Source organism: Grampus griseus (genome assembly GCF_964374135.1).
Source record: "Grampus griseus genome assembly, chromosome: 14".
Lineage (NCBI taxonomy): Eukaryota > Metazoa > Chordata > Mammalia > Artiodactyla > Delphinidae > Grampus > Grampus griseus.
Window position 1 is genome coordinate 17,240,987 of NC_139008.1, and position 16,547 is coordinate 17,257,533.

General features: G+C 50.4%; 1 protein-coding gene across 2 annotated transcripts in view; it reads left to right on the forward strand.

The window, feature by feature from the left end:
* GTF3C1 (general transcription factor IIIC subunit 1) overlaps nucleotides 1-16,547 on the forward strand; it is a 72,595-nt gene that overhangs the window by 11,131 nt on the left and 44,917 nt on the right. For both annotated transcript variants that reach the window (XM_082669828.1, XM_082669827.1), the window contains 2 exons: nucleotides 1,624-1,747; nucleotides 15,602-15,760. In XM_082669828.1, the coding sequence (XP_082525954.1) occupies nucleotides 1,624-1,747; nucleotides 15,602-15,760 (283 nt within the window). The remainder of the gene's footprint in view (nucleotides 1-1,623; nucleotides 1,748-15,601; nucleotides 15,761-16,547) is intronic.

Here is a 16,547-nt window from a genome sequence, read left to right on the forward strand (position 1 = left end):
GGCACGGCTGGATTAACAAGAGGCGCCGTTTACCAGCCAGCGGGTTAAGTGAGCCGCATGTGAGTTGTCGGTATTTCTTTGATAACAATATGTTCTGCTGCCCAGCAGTTAGCGTACTGGCTCCTCCGAGAGGAGATCACACGCACGTGGGTGGTGGCAGCGGCCCTCAGACATATGCTGCCTCTGTCTGCCCCAGAGTGTAAGAGGAAACCTGGGAGGAGCCGTGCACCACGCTTAGTCGCGAGTGCCTCCTGCTGTTCGGGTGGGAACCTGCCTGGCTCTTTCAGTGGTGGCAAAATCAAATGCTAGTAGTGGCCAGGAGGGTGGTGTGGATTAGTGAAACAGGCCAAGTGTAAAATAATTTTTTGAGGGAGTTCCCTGGTGGTTTAGTGGTTAGGATTCAGCGCTTTCACTGCTGTGGCCCGGGTTCAATCCCTGGTTGGGGAACTGAGATCCTGCAAGCCCCGTGGCGTGGGCCAAAAAAAAAAAAAAAATTTTTATATCAGTGTGGATTCAAGAAATATTCAACTTTCCTCTTAACTATCATGAGAGAAAAGCAGCACAAAAATGGTGGTAAACAGGAACTGACCTTCGGCCTCACCATGTAAGGGGTCTGATGGGCAGAGAAGGCCAGGGCGTCCGGGTCGGGCGTGCCTGTCTGGAGGGAGCAGCTGGTCCTCACCTCCCTCTGGCTGATGCTGGGAGGAACCGCAGGCCTAGGATTTGTTGCCAGATCCTGTTTTTCAAGAGAAGCCAGAATCTGTTTTTTTTTAAATGAACTCTCTCACTTTTCAATGTTGGCAAGTAAATTACTTTTTTTTTTTTGCGGTACACGGGCCTCTCACTGTTGTGGCCTCTCCTGTTGCGGAGCACAGGCTCCAGACGCGCAGGCTCAGTGGCCATGGCTCACAGGCCCAGCCGCTCCGCGGCATGTGGGATCTTCCCGGACCAGGGCACGAACCCGCGTCCCCTGCATCGGCAGGTGGACTCTCAACCACTGCGCCACCAGGGAAGCCCCGTAAATTACCTTTTGCAAAGAAAACGTGTAGATGAAAAAACACGGCCTGCACTGGAGGCTGCTCGTTGGTAACCTCGACAGTTAGGAGCGCTTTGGGTCATTTTGGTTGTGTTGCCTCCTCGCAGAAATGTGAGTGACGGGGTGGATGTACTCATCCTCATTTTGTTGTAACTTCACAGATAGACTAAATTTTTTTAAAGGTCTTAAATTTAATTTTTTCTCTTCCACTGCCTGTGAGAGGTGTGTGTACATATGTATGTATCTATTAATAATTAATAATACACTTACTTGTTTAAAAAAACCAAAACAAGATGAAACGGTATACAGTGAAAATCTTCTAGTGCTGCCCCCATCTGCCTCATTCTCACCCCTTTCAGTGGGGAAATCTCTTTCCCCACTCATCATCAAATGGATGGTTTATATGCTGCTGCAGACTCGTTTTGTTCCCTGGACAAGGTAGCTTGGCAGTATTTTCTCATTAGTGCCTCCAGTGATTCCTCATTCAAGATCGTCAGTTAACTCGGGTCCCTGCTCGTTCGTGTACGTGACCCTCCAGTAGTTTCAAACACCTTGCTCTACCTAACAGCAGCGTTTCGATTTTGCAGGGGCTGTGCGAGAGGACGTTTAAGCGCCTGTACCAGTACATGCTGAATGCGGGGCTGGCCAAGGTGGTGCCTCTTCCCTTACAAGAGATCCACCCTGAACGTGGACCTTGCAAGACCAAGAAAGGTAAAGGCAGGCTCGGCTCCTGCCTGGGCTGCACGGACAGTCTTCACTTCTCCCCTCTAAGTGCCAGCCTGTCCCTCTTACCATGTTCTGCCCTGAGGTAGGATGATTTCACGTTATTTTTTCCACTCTATTCCTCAGCGCCTGGCCCAGGACCTTCTATATAAAAAGCGCTCGGGAAACGTTTGCTGAATGAAACCCATTCTGACTCCCAGCAAACATCTCTATATGGATGTCCCTCCAACATCTCCCATTCCTGGCGTCCAGAAACCGAAATTTATCTTTTCCTTCTTATGCTAAGCCAGTATTTTTTAAGTACCTGATCTGTGTGTTGCATGATTGCATTTTCTAGCCCTGCAAAGTAGGTGGTATTATTACCATTTTACAGGTAAGATTAAAGTTAAGAGATGCTAAGTAACTTATATGAGGTTAAGCAGTCAGGAAGTGGTGGAGGTGGGATTTGAACTTCTAAGAAGGTTAAACTAGGGACAATAGACTATGAAACTTTAAAAACCTTCCTTAGTCCTGTGTTTTTCTCAGTTCTTGATTTTTATCCCATGCTGTTTAACTCCTCCTGATTAACCAAAGTTGTTTAAAAATCTTAGGGTCAGAGCTTTCAGTAAAAGATGACAGAAGCAATAGAGGCGGTTTTCTGCACTCTTCCGACTCCTTCCTGGTGATGATAGGCTATAAAAGGAATAAACCTGCAAGTACAAAGAGACTAGGACAGGAAGTGACGGCAGGGAGAGTTGTCTACGTCTCTGTGCTCAAAGGCAGATGTACAAACGGTAACTGACCGCACAGACTGGGAAAGCTGAATGCTTGTGCGGGGCAGTAGCCAAGAGTGGACACGTCAAACCTGAAATAAACCAGGGACCTCTGAAAGCACCAGTCTGGATGGGGCTAGAGACAAGAGGATTGGTTTATAGCCTGTGAAGAGCCATTGCACCCCCCAGGTCCCCTCCCCTACTTGGCATAGCCAGGTAACAAGCCCTTTCCCACAAAGACAGAGGTCTGGACTTTGTGACTTAGCAGTCTTTCCTCATTAGTACCTCCAGTGATTCCTCATTCCTTGGACTTAACCTCAAGAGAAGATGCCCTGGAGGCTTTTGAGACTCTCAGACATGAGATGCAGCTGGGGACAGGGTACAGTGCTGGTAACAGGCGGTATGAGATAATCTCTATACACAGTGAGGTAGGAGCCTTCACTGCCTTTCCCCCTGTGGCTCCTAAAACGCTGGCAGCCAGGCTTACAGTCCCTAAAGCCAGAGGCTGGAGGCTTCTTTTCTGCGGAAACTGACCAGTCCAAGAGAAAAGTCTTCTAGATCCTGAAATTTAGGGGATTCCTAGCAAAATAGCCAGCCTCTGCCTGCTCCCCCTTCATGGAAGCCCACACAATGGCAGCCTCTCCCTTTCTCTTCCTGACCCTGCAAAACACAGGACTTTTAATGTACAGCAGTATCTTAATGAAGCATTTTAACATTTTTTTTTTTTTTTTTTTTTTTCTGTACGCGGTCCTCTCACTGTTGTGACCTCTCCCGTTGCGGAGCGCAGGCTCAGTGGCCATGGCCCATGGGCCCAGCCACTCCACGGCATGTGAGATCCTCCCGCACCGGGGCACGAACCCGTGTCCCCTGCATTGGCAGGCGGACTCTCAACCACTGCGCCACCAGGGAATCCCCTGCATTTTAACTTTTCACCAAGCATTTGAGAACTCTAACACAAATGTAAGAGAAACTAACTTAGGAAATAGAACCAAAATGAGGAGCAGAAGAAAAGGAAAGGAGAGAAGGAAGATATTGCATCATGAAACGAGAGCAAGAGGCTATAAAGGAGGGACATGCAGAAAATAAAAAAGAGCTCTTGGAAATAAAAGAAATATGACTATTGCAATAAAAGATTTGGTGGAAGGAAAGATAGTGAGATAAAGTTGAGAAAATCTCCTGTAAAGAACAGAAACTCAAAAGGGATGGAAATAGGAGAGTTTTAAGTTGAAAATAAGAAGCTGAGTCTAAAAGATCCAATGTCCACACAGTAGGAGTTCAAGTTCACAGTAAGGGGAGGGAGTGTGTGTGCAGGGGAGTAGAAAGGAAGAGATGACGGGAAATGACATGGAATTTTCCCAGATCTGAAGGATGTTAAGTTCTAGATCAAAAGACCTAGCAGATGTCTAGCATGATGAACATAAAGAAACCCACACCAGGATCCAACAGCCAGAGACTTCAGAAGTCTGGGGCTTGAAGAGCCTCCAGAGAGGAGACATCAGACTTCCCAGTAGTAACGGAAGCTAGAGAGCTTGGAGCAACACCGTCAACTTTCTGATGGGGATGGACTTTCACCCTGGAATCTTCCAGTCAATGAGGTGTGAGGATAAGGACCTCACACATTTTCGTACATGCGGATTGGAAACAATTCATCTCTGATCTTCCAAGTTCCCTTTTAGGAAGCCACAGGAGGATGTACACCATCAAATAACAGGCTAAGCTAAGAGACAGGAAAGCATGGGGCCCAGGAAGAGGGGGGACAATGGGAAACCCTGGAGAGATGATGAAGGGAAATCATGATGACAGACGTGGGGGCGTGGGGGACGGAAGCCCATGCAAAGGATCAGTTGCTTAGTACCTGTGAATGTGTGAAGGGAAATTTGTATGCTAGCAGAGAGTCTGAGTGTGAATTCGATATGGGTACAGAGAAAACCAAGCAAATGGAAAAAAGTTATTAACGCCAGGTAAAACTAAAAGGTGTGTAATTTTAAACAACTTAAGGCCCATGTGCTTGACTATGTGGGCATAGCAAGTAACCTGTGGAGACTGGCCTCACTAACAGCTCCAGAGAACGTTTGCTGGATGAAGACAGACCACGGCATCCCCAACACTTGGCTTGGTGCCCGCAGGAGGGAGGTGGTGTGCTTGCTGAGTGACCGAGCTGCCAGTCTGAGGGAGCTGTGTCTCTTCCTTTACTTCCTCATGTAGTTAATGGAATCACTGCCCACCCTGTCTGACTTCCCTGTGTCTAAGTCTTGTGGAGGAGATGGTAGCGCACAGATATTACCACACAACAGGTGTATAAAAGGCAGGAGCCCCTGGAGGTAGGAAAGCCCCCCAAGAGCAGACTTCATCTTTGAGTGTCTTAAGTGCTGAGTAGATGTGTGACTGGTTGAATGACTGGAGTTCCTCAGGGGAAGGGGTGGGGAGCATCAGCCTTTAAGTAGACAGGAGACCAGGAAGTTCCGCTGGGTCCTGCGGCAGGGAAGAAAAGGCTTCAGGAACTGAGAGTTGTGCTGGGGATTCCCACCTCACATTTGACTTGGAAATATGATTATCTGAACGCTTAAAATGTCATGACCTGTGGATCTAATAAGCATTTTTATTTCCTGACCTATTGAAAGAAAGGCATTAAAAATAAGCAGATGAGTATTTTTTTAGAGTAAAGAGAAATTAAGAAAGAAAGAGCCTTAAGTAACTTTTTTTGTTGGGCTCCTCCACGGCTTCAGGTCCTTGGAAATTCAAACTAGCCCCTTGAGACTGTCACACCTGAATGGACTTTTGATGTAAGACAGCCTGGGTTAGAATTCTTGTCCGGTCATTTCCTGTTGGGGAGTCCTTCAGCAAGTTTTGACCTCTCCCTGCCTCAGTTTCCTCATCGGGGTTATCTGGAATCATATATCTTTCCAGAGTGTCGTGGAGCTTACAGGTGACAGTGTACACAGAGCAGGGCCTTTGGGCCACATCTGGCAGTGTATTTTGTTGGCCTCATGGTGTTTGTTTTAATTGTAGTCGATGGCATTTAAAAATCAGAAATTTCACCTACAAAGTCAGCCTTTCAACTTTTCCGTAGAAATAAAACTAGGCAACATTGAACTGCATTTCTTTAATAGCAACTGGTGAGGCAGAGAGGTGTGCCACCCTCTGTTGAGGGCACGCACCTTCTGCATTCCCCTTCCCCATTCATTCAGCTGCTGTTTAACCCGCAGCTGGCCTCAGTCTGGGTATGTCGTCTGCCTAACCCTTGAAGGTGTGTCCTCATCACACCATGAGTGGTCCTAGTTTTCTGGAGGCCCAGTGCTGGGAAGAAGGATCAGCACGCCTCAGACTGGGTACTAAGGATGTCAGTGGTGAGGTTAAGAGGGCAAATACCTAAGACGATGAGATGACAGTCGGCGTTTTTAGATTGTCACGCACACGCGCAGTGAGCCCGTTTCTAACTGTTCAGGAGGCTCATCTCATCCCCGCATGGTCTTGTCACCACCTCTCAGGACAGGCCTGCCACGCTGTGTCTCAGCTATTTATCTGTGTGACTTTTTCCCAACTAAGCCACCCTCCTTGAGGGTGGTGGCCGCACCCCTCACATACTTTCTGTCCTTAATGTCTGTGCATTGTCTGCTGGAAACAGAGTAGGTGCTAAGTCAACGTTTAGCCAATTTAATTTAATTAGGTGCCCCTCCAGTGACTTTCCTGGAGCAGGAGACAAGGGGTGAATGCACAGCTTTTTAGTCTTTTCTTGCCTTGAGCTGTGTCTTCCCAGTTTGCAAAATTAACATAAAACCTTCCCTCCAAGCTGTTATGGAGTAGACAAGACTTAAATAAAGATGATGTATTGCTTCATGTAAATTTACAGGTGCGCCTGGATGTATATGAGTGTTTCTAAAAGGACATAAACAAAGAGTTTGGATTTCGGCATATTTCAGATGTGTTACAGAAAGCTGCAGTGATCTGTTTTGCAAAAGGCAAAAGTATCTTGGTAACGAAAACAGTCACCTGAACTGATGTGTTTTGCAAGTTTGGATTATTGTCTTCAAGTGTTTAGCAGTCGTTCTGTGTTTATTAAGTTGTGCTGAGAACAGAAGGGAAGAGAAATAGAAGTTAACTTTGTAATCCCTCAGAAAAGGATCACAGTCGAAAGCAGTTGACAGAAGTTGGGCTCCCTGGGGCTGATGACCGAGACAGGCATTTAGCGGGTTTCCCGGGTTCAGTGGCAAGGTGAGTCCAGCTGTGAAGAGGATGGGGTAGTTCTAGTGTCTATACCTCCCTGTTTATGGTGTGGACTCTTCCCCCAAGCTGCTGCCCTGTGACTTTTCAAAAATAAAAAACAAGTTCAACAGGATTGCAGGACAAGATCAATATACAAAAATCAGTTCTATTTCTTTACCCTTGTAATGAACAGTCCAAAAATGAAATTAAGAAAACAGTTCTGTTCACAATAGTATCAAAAAGAATAAAATACTTAGGAATAAATTTAACAAAACAAGTACAAAGCATATACTCTGAAAACTACAAAATACTGACAGAAACTTAAGATCTAAGTAAATGGGAAAATATCCCCTGTTCACAGGTCAGAAGGCAACATTGTTAAGATGTCAGTACTCCCCAAACTGATCTTCAGATTCCACGCAATTCCTGTAAGAATCCCAGCTGACTTCTTTGTGGAAATCGATAAACTCATTCTAAAATTCATATGGAATTAGAGGATATGTAGAAAGCTGAAACAGTCCTGAAAAAGAAGAATCCAGTAAGAGGGCTCACACATTGTAATTTCAAAACTTACTACAAAGCAACAGTAATCCAGACAGCATGGTACTGGCACAGGGATAGAATTAGAGACTGATGGAATAGAATTGAGAGTCCAGAAATAAACCCACACATCTGTGGTCAACTGACTTTCCAGCCAGGGTGCCATGATCATTCAGTGGAGAAAGAAACCAATCACAAAAGGCCGTGACTATGGGATTCCATGTAGGGGTGAGTCCAGAATAGGACAGTAGATTAGTGAGTGCTTGGGGCTGGGCTGGAGGCACAGAGGGGTGATAGCTAAAGGGTTTGAGGTGACGAGAATGTTCTAGAACTGACTTGTGATGGGTGCACATACCTGTGAATATGCTAAAAGACCACTGAATTGTATAGTTTAAACAGGTGAATCGTGTGGCATATGAATGATATCTCAATAAAGCTGTTAAAATTGAAATAAAAAATGAAAACCAAATCTAACAAACACTTACAACAGGGTACAGCAAACTAAATTATGATCATTAAAATGGCAGAAGGGGACATTTAAAAAGTTACAGTAGGATTAGGCTTCCCTGGTGGCGCAGTGGTTGAGAGTCCGCCTGCCGATGCAGCGGACGCGGGTTCGTGCCCCGGTCCGGGAAGATCCCACATGCCGCGGAGTGGCTGGGCCCGTGAGCCATGGCCGCTGAGCCTGTGCTCCGCAACGGGAGAGGCCGCAACAGTGAGAGGCCCGCGTACCGCAAAAAAAAAAAAAAAAAACGAGATTTCTTTAAGTTAAAAGTGATAAGATTGATTAAGGCACTCTAGCTAAAATATGAAGATAATTACTCATTAATAATTAAGATGAATAAAATAAAAAGACCTTTTAATATGGCAAAAACTATTAAAGGCAGGAACTTAAAAGAGTAGAGAAAGGGGTAGAATCCTCAATGGCATAAATTCTGGGCCTTGGGTTACTTCACTGGGGTGGAGGCGGCTCTCCTGAGGGGGCACAGGCACCTGGAGGGTGCCCTTGTGGGAAAAGAGTCCTTTCCTCTGTGTCCCCCCCCGCCCCAGGGAGGCAACACGGGCTCAAGCCTGCTGGCCGCTCCATCGCCCCCCACCCCCACCCCGAGCAGGGAGATGGGCCTGCCCGGTCTGTGGGGGGGAAGGAGCGGGCTGGCAACGGCGGGAAGGGCGGTGAGGTCTGGGGCAGAATTCTGGAGAATGAGAGGGGCGCATACTAGTAGATGTGCCTCGGAGGTGAGGGACTGGCGACCTTGTCTTTTGAGAACTTTCTGTGGTATGATCGAGGGATGAGGAGGGGAGGCTCCCCATGCTTGGAAGAGCCCGAAGGCAAGTGCTGGGACCTGTGAGCACAGGGCTGGCCTACAGGTGAGCAGGTATTGAAGGGTGACTGAACCTCTAGACCGAGGCCGTTTCCACAGATTCCTAAACCTGTGTGAGCCCCGTGTGTGCTACTGTCAGGACCCGTGCTGCCTTGCACAGTTAGCCAGAGAGACCTTTGACTCTGATGGCTTGTCTTAGGGAGTGAAAAAGAGGAAGGGGCTAGGGGAGATTCTGCACTTTGTTAGCCATTTTGTGCCTTGCAGATTTGTGGGGTTCTTTGACTCTGATCCCTTTATCACCCCATCTTCTCAGTGCTACTCCTCACTGATAAGCAACTAAAGCACAGATCACTTGCCTAAGGTCACAGAGCTGGGACGTGCTGGTAGGGGAGTGAGCAGAGAGAAGTGTGGCTTTTGAGTCTGCGGCCATCAGGCCCCTCTGCGGCCTCCGCCTCCTGAGAGGCTGGCCTGACTGACAGGAAGTGCAAGCAGGGTTGTGGGGGCGGGGGCTGAAAGCGAAGGCGAAGGAAGGCGGCCTGGGTGGCCGGGGGCAGGAGACTCCTCCATCAGCCCTTCTTACACGCCCATCGGTAACTTCCCGTCATGCCTGCAGAATGAAAAATAGAACCTCTGCTGGGCTAGAGACCGTCTGCAATCATCTGCAATCTCCGTTCTCATCCTCATTCCTGCCTCTCCCACCAGCACCCCTTCCCAAATGGCCCGTCCTTTTCCACCCCTGTGCCTTTGCTGGTGCCCTTCCGTCCGCCTGGAATGCCTGTCCTCTTCTGCCAAGACAGTTTCTTCCGGATCCTTTAATGTCCCACCCAGATGGCCCCTCCTCTCTCCCTTCCCCTGCGTAGTCTTTTTGTTTGCCAGCTCTGTGGGTTTTCGAAGCAGAGCCCTGAGTGCATTATAGCCGATTTCTCTGTAGCCATCCAGCTGGATAGCGTGCCCTGAGCACTTAACTCATTCACTCCCTTAGTCCTCACTCCCAGGTTAGTCTAGACACGTTGTAGAATTATCCCCGCCTTGTAGCTGAGAAGCCTGAGGCTCAGAGGTTCACAGCTTGCTTGTGGTAGAGCCGGAGTTCACGCCCAGGCCCGTGTGAAGCCCAGTCACCCTGTCCGAGGCTCCCTGGCCTCTCTCTCAGACACAGCCCTTTGCAGGGGTGGGAACCCTGTCTTGTCCTTCTTTATGTGTTCTAGGCGCATCACAGAATAAATGCTGTGAAATTGAGTGAAAGGCCCCAAGCAGCCTCCTGACATTTTCAACACCGGTGACTCCGTCTGACACTTGAGCCGCCAAGCTCTGTTTTTCTGAGGTTGTGGAGATGGTAACAGTACTGATAAAGCCGGAGCAAGCACCATCCTGAGCACTCTGAGGAAGAGGCTCTTCTTGTCCCCATGTCATGGCTGAGCAGCCTGAGGAACAGGGCTGTGGGATCACTCAGCCAGTAAGGGGCAGAGGCGGGCTCTCACCAGTTCCATCGCCCTGGGTTTGGGCTGCAGCACCCTCCTCCGTCCTTCTGGGTGCTGCCCTGAATGCTGTCCTTGCATCTCTGGTTAGGCCTCTCTGCCGGTACCCAAGGCAGTCACCTCCTTAGAATGTCCCATGGGCTCGCTTATAGTTTCAGTTTCTCAGACTCTCCAGCCCTGACCAACCCAGCCCCATTCAAGTGTGTGTGTGTGTGTGTGTGTGTGTTGGTGGGGTGAAGGGGGTAACACTGAATTTACATAACTTCCGCTTGGCTTGCTAGTAGGACTGTCCCTTTGTCTGTGACCCTTTAAGAGGAAGTCTGTCCTGCGGCTCATCTGTTGCTCTTCTTCCTCCCGGGGTTGATCACAGTTCAGGGTACCCCTCTGCTAGGAGGCCGGATGAGACGTTTCACTGGGAACGTGAGACACACGGGCTATTGGTTCTGCGTCACAGCCGCCCTGGCTGTTCCTTTACAAGGAACTTTCTGAGAGAAATGTGAGATTCAGGCCCAACCATGTGGCCTAGTGTGGAAGGAAGGCCACTTGCTGGGTCCAAGGCCACTTAGATCACTTGAGCCCCCTGAGCTTCCGTTTCCTTTTCCTTAAAATGGTGATAATAACTTGCAGAATTCACATGATGATTAAGTAAAATCGCCTCTGAAGGGACCTAACACAGCGCCTGGCCCATCCCAGGTACTCGGTACAGATTCTGTCCTTCCCTTCCTCCTTTTTAGATCTTCAGGATGTCTAAATTAAGGCACTTTTTATGCTAAGGTGGAGCCCTTCCTGGATCATTGACGCAGAAGAACCGCGTGGTTCCTTGGTGTAGAAATGCTGACCTTAGTGCATGCCACATGTTTCTGCGTGTGTAAAATGCCTAAAATTTTGTGTGTTTGAGAGCATGAGGGTGATCTGGCCGGTTGTATTTCTCCTCCCTTTTGTTCCTGGGAAGAAAAGCCCTGCACCCAGGGGTCAGTGGCCGACATCAACGGACCGCGATTCCTCCAGGGCGGTTGCAGGTAACCGAGGGGGCAGCTCAAATGGAGTGACAGGCCACGTTCACCTGCGTGAGTCTGCCGACCAGTCTCACTCGAGCCCCTTCTGCTTTGACTTCAGCTGCCTTGTGCTCTAGGACAATATCCTTAAAAATAGCAGGTATGAGGGACTTAATTCCCTGGTGGTCCAGTGGTTAAGACTCCCCGCTCCCACTGCAGGGGGTCCGGGTTTGATCCCTGGTTGGGGAACTAAGATCCTGCAAGCTGCGTAGCACAGCCAAAAACAAAAAGGCAAGTATGAGCTGAAGGGATTTTAATAAAAACAGAAATTCTGAGTCTGGAAAAAACTCTGGAACTATGGGAAATGCATAAAGATCTGGTGAAACGAGTTCCAGGTGGTCCCTTGGATCATGAAGCTCAGACTGCACTGTGCCCCGTCCTGTACCTGCTTTTTCTCCTGCGTCTCTCCCCCAGCCCCACGAGGCTGCCATTCTCATCAGCCCTGGTTTGCGGGTGAGTCGGTGGAGGCGGAGGGAGGTCGACCAGCTTGCCCAGGTTCCTACACCAGCTCAGGCAGAAGAGTCCAGATTCTTAACTACTGCGCAGGCTCGCTCGCTCTCACGCAAGGTTTTCCAAAGGAAAGATGCAAATGACATGGCCTGAGGAAAGGGAGACGTTGCCGCCATCAGTGTGTTGGGTGAATGCCCAGGGCTTACCTCTCTGACGGATACAGAAACAAGTGCAGTTGGGATTCAGGGCAGAGAAATGAGCTGTGCCCAAGGACAGGCAGAGCTGCAGGCCCTGTGGCCGCAAGCCTCTCTAGGCGCCATCTGGATAAGTCATAGCAGCCTCCTTCTCAGCCCAGCCTTAGATGCTGGAGCTCACCCCTTGCGATTTGTTGGGACTCGCCCTCCCCCCACTGGATCACATGCTCCTTGTTGGTCGTGGGGCTCACGGTGCCCAGTGTAGTCGCAGGGAGCAGCCTGGTCCTCCTGCGTCACCCTCCGCCTCCCCCAGCCAGCGGCCTGCCTGCCTAGGCGCTTTCCTGAGCCCCATGCTCAGAACCAGAGCAGGAGAGAGTTCCCATGGGACCCAGGAGCCAGGTCACCCGACCGTGGGCCAGTTGTGGGGCTTTCCTGCCTGACAGGAAGGGACCAACCATCTTGAGTTCAGCTCCTGTTTGTCATGCCTTTGCACGGTGCTAGGTGCCGGTGATGCCGTTAAGAGCAACTGCTCTGTTAGTTGAGAGTCAGACAGCCTGGGTCACACCCTAGCTCCGCCACTTCACAGCTCCGTCGCTTTGAGCAAGTCGCTTAACTTTTCTGTGCCTCAGCTTCTGCATCTGTACAGTGCAGCTTACAGGGGCCTGCCCGCCTCAGATCATGAGATTTGACGGGTTAATTTATGTAACGCTCACAACACAGTGCCTGGTCCATGACTCCACGCCAGCCTCTGTACAGACGTCATCTCGGGTCTCGCTGACACTAACCCGTGAGGGAGAGAACATCATCATCGCATTTCACTGAGTGGGGAACAGAGAGCTACAAGTCATTGCCCCAGAGTTACAGAGCTGAGGTTGAAAGCCACATGTGCCTGACCCGGGAGCCCGTTTACCCCCACTCTCCTCTGAGCATCCTTCCGTCCTGGCTGTCAGCAGAGGGTGCAGCTGTGCCATCAGGAGAAGGCTCTGACGGGGGATGCAGGTGAGAACAGCGCTGCCTGGGCATGAGGAGCAGAAGGCTGATGGCTGAGGGCGTTTGCCTTTGTTGCCTTAGCGTCCGTGAGCGTACTAGCAGTGTTTTTCCTCTTCCACTTAGCTTACTTTGAGGACTGTTCTGTGTATCTTTTCTTGGCTAATCAGCCCGTTAAGGAAGTTATAAAAGTGTGGGAAAGAATCACACTGGGCTCTTCCCTGAGAGCCAGTCCGTCGGCCTCCATAAATGCTGCATTGTGTCGCCCCTCACGCGGGCTGGCCCTTGCCCCGGGTCACCTGCTGTTCTCGGTCACATGGGCATCTTTGAATTAGGGGCTGTATGTCATCAAAGGTTTAGGGCTTGGGCTTCGAGGCTGGACTGCCCAGTAAATCCCAGCTCCTCACTTGCTAAGGGATGGGAGTTTGGGCAGATCCCTTCGCTCCACACGTTCTCAGGTATGAAACGGGGATGGTAGACCACCTCCTACGGCTGTGACGAGGGCTAACCCGTGTAACCCGCCAGGAGAGCTTAGATCAGCGTCAGGGGCCTGGCAGGCGTCCTAGGAGTGGTGGTGGTTTTATTGTTAGGAGAGGAGGTCGCTCTGTGAGTACCAGCTTAGGGGTGAGAGGGGGGCTGAGGGGCTTGGGAGTAGCTCAAGGTAGAGGACAGAGAGGAAGACCGGGTGGCGAGGGGCTTGGCGGCCAGTGTCCTGCCCACGTGCTGGGGGTGCTGGCCACGGAGAGCCCAGTCCCGGGCCCAGAGCCTTGAAATGGTTCTCACCCATTCAGATGGCCCAGGAGTCCCCTCGTACTCAGGTCTTCCCTCTTGGGAGGGAGAGGCCGGGGCAGGCACCGGGAGCGAAGCGCAAAGCTTTGGAAGTAGGAAGGGAGGACCTGGCAGGCGCAGAGGGAGCCAGAGGCAGGGAGGCTGTGCCAGACGCGGGCTTCATGTCTCTTCTCTTGAAAAGTCGAGAACTGGGGGATTTTCTCTCACTGGCGGGAGTGGAGGGGAATCAGCGGGTGCCCGAGCCCTGCGGACCTTTGGCCCCAGGCCAGCCCTCCCGGAGGGTTCTGGTTGGTCAGCCTCTGCGGACCTGACTCTGAGGGTCAAGTCTCTGATATCAGGCCCCTGAGATGCTTTCCTGCTTGTGGACTTCACTTGCAAACCACGTGCTGTGTCCCCCACCTACAGAGAATCCCCTGCCCGAGTTGGGGTGATGGGACTTGATCTGCTCAGACTTCAGTCTGTGCTGCCCTGATGTGGGTGTTCCACACACCTTCACAGCAGGGCCCTCAGTGGCACAGCTCCTGCTTGGGAGGCACTGGGTTGCAGAGACCAGCTTTCCTGCCACTGCTCCTTGCCCTGGTACCCAAGGATTCTGCACCTTGGTGTGCTGACGGACGCTGGTGGAGAAGCTGCTGATGGCCCTGCTGTCACAATTACTACAAATGCAGTGACTTAACACAACACAAACTCGTTATTTTATCATTCTGAAGGTTGGAAGTCTGTCATTGGGCTAAAATCGAGGTTTCGGCAGGGTTCTGCTCCTTCTGGAGGCTCTAGGAGAGGATCCATTTCCTGGCCTTTTCCAGTTTCTAGACTCTGCTTGCATTCCTTGACTCATGGTCCCTTCCATCTTCAAAGCCAGCAGCGAAGCGTCTTCCAGTCTCTCACTCTGATCCTCCTGCCTCCCTCTTACAAGGACTCTGTGATGTTATACTGGTCCCAGCCAGATATTTCAGGATAATCTCAAAATCCTTGACCACCAGCACCACGACAAAAAGCCTTAACTTAAATCATGCCTGCAAGTCCCTTTCGCCACGGCAGGTAACATATTCATAGGTTCCAGGGATGAAAGCGTGGACATGCTTGAGGGGCTGCTGTTCTGCCTCCCGGCTGTCAGTATCACAGGACACCATCTCTTCCGTGTCAGAGACCTGGCACCTGCCTGAGTCACTTAGCCCCTGTCACAGGCTGCTGGGAGTTTGGGCAAGTTAGTTAACGCATCTGTACCTCAGTTTCTTCATCTGTTTGCCTCCTAGGGTTGTCGGGATCAAAGGAGTTAGCACACGTAGTGTCGAGGTGTTTTTCCTTTTCCTTGTACCTCTCGTGTTACAGCCATAGGCGTGAGCTTGTTATTTTCCCCACACGGTGCTTCCGTGGGTTGAGAGCACCGGTGCCTTTTGATTGTCTGAAGGCAGGCGCTCGCTCGCCTGCAGAGTGTGGTGACTTGTCCGTGTCCTGCCCCTTAGTCCTGGTCGTTGTTTATATTCACAGAAGCTGGGTCTATCAAGAGTTCTGGGTGGACCTCTTATTATTGGCAGTTTTGCCTCCTTTTGCGTTATTTCTTGGGGTAAATTCTTACCCTTGGAATCATGGAGTTAAAGGCCTCTCGGAATGCTCTGGAAAGGTCATAGAACTTGTTCACACTGCTGCCGTACCTTAGTGGCAACGGGTATTGGCTTAAAAGGGAGAAGATGGTATTCATCCTTTCAGCGATACCACCCGTGTGCCTGCTGTGTGCCAAGCACTATTCAGGGGAGCGGGGGCCGGTGATGGGAAAAGACAAGCACGTTTCCTGTAGTCATGGAGCTTGTCTGAAGCAGAGGCTGCTGTTTATTTAACAGGCCCCTCATTATTCCTTTCATTTGCATTTCTTTGTTCACTCATAATATGTTTTTTGTTTTTAAAGCAATTTTATGGAGTCAGTCTTCAGGTCTCGTGCCCCGAGGTGTGCAGTGTTAAACGTTCCCAGCTCAGATGCCCTGTGCGGCCTTTCTCGGGGCCTCCGGGTCTGCTGAAGCCGCCTCCTCCGGGGCCGCCCTGATTTGTCATCACGGAACCGTGTGCCTTGTTCCCAGGGACCGACGTCATGGTGCGCTGCCTGAGGCTGCTGAAGGAGTTCAAGCGGAAGGTCGAAGACCAGGACGATGACGAGGACGAGGAGGCCATCTCCAAGGCCGTGCCACCGGTGGACATCGTGTACGAGCGGGACATGCTCACACAGACCTACGAACTCAGTGAGTCCCGTTCTCCTACCCGCATTTACACAGGGTCCCCGAGCTTTGAGTTGAGGTGTGTTTTGGTCACATGTTGAAAGAGGGCCCTGCTGTCGAGAATGTCATGCAGCGGGAAGCCCCCTGGTCCCCTTGAGAGTTTAGGCTTTGGGGTCAGATTGGAGTTTGAGTCCTTGCTCTGCCCCTTGTGCGCCAGCTGAAGACTTTAGCAAGGTCTCCGAGCCTCAGTTCCCTCTTTAAAATGGGGATATCTCCCCTAGCACGTAAGAGGACTGAATAAGTAGGATTAAAACATCTGGTGTAGTGCCTGGTACGTAGAATGCACTAAAAAAATTACCTACTAATATTACTACTCAAAGATTTGAGTCACCTACCAACTTCTAAAGCTGGTCTGGAATCATTGCAGCCTGGGGAGTGTTGCGATGAAGGGGGAAGAAACATGTCTCTGTCCATTCCTCCCCCTTCCCCTAAATCCCCTAAAATCTATGTAAGACAGCAGTGACCCAGTGCCATAGATGGTGTGGCCGCAGGTCGCTGTGGAGCGGAGGATGTCTAGAGCAGAAGGGGAGGGGCTGCAGGAGATCTGGTGCAGCCAGCAGGTACGAAAGCACCTGGCGAATCAGCACAGCCTTTAGGGAAGACTATTTCCATCAACTCTTCAACATCTCTCAGGATCTGTTCCTCAGAACACAGTTTGAGAAATGCTGTCCTTAACCCTTTCGTCCCCACTTTTAGCATGTTACTAGTTTAACATAGGAACACATTCTAGTCACCTCTTTCAATTCTGCTG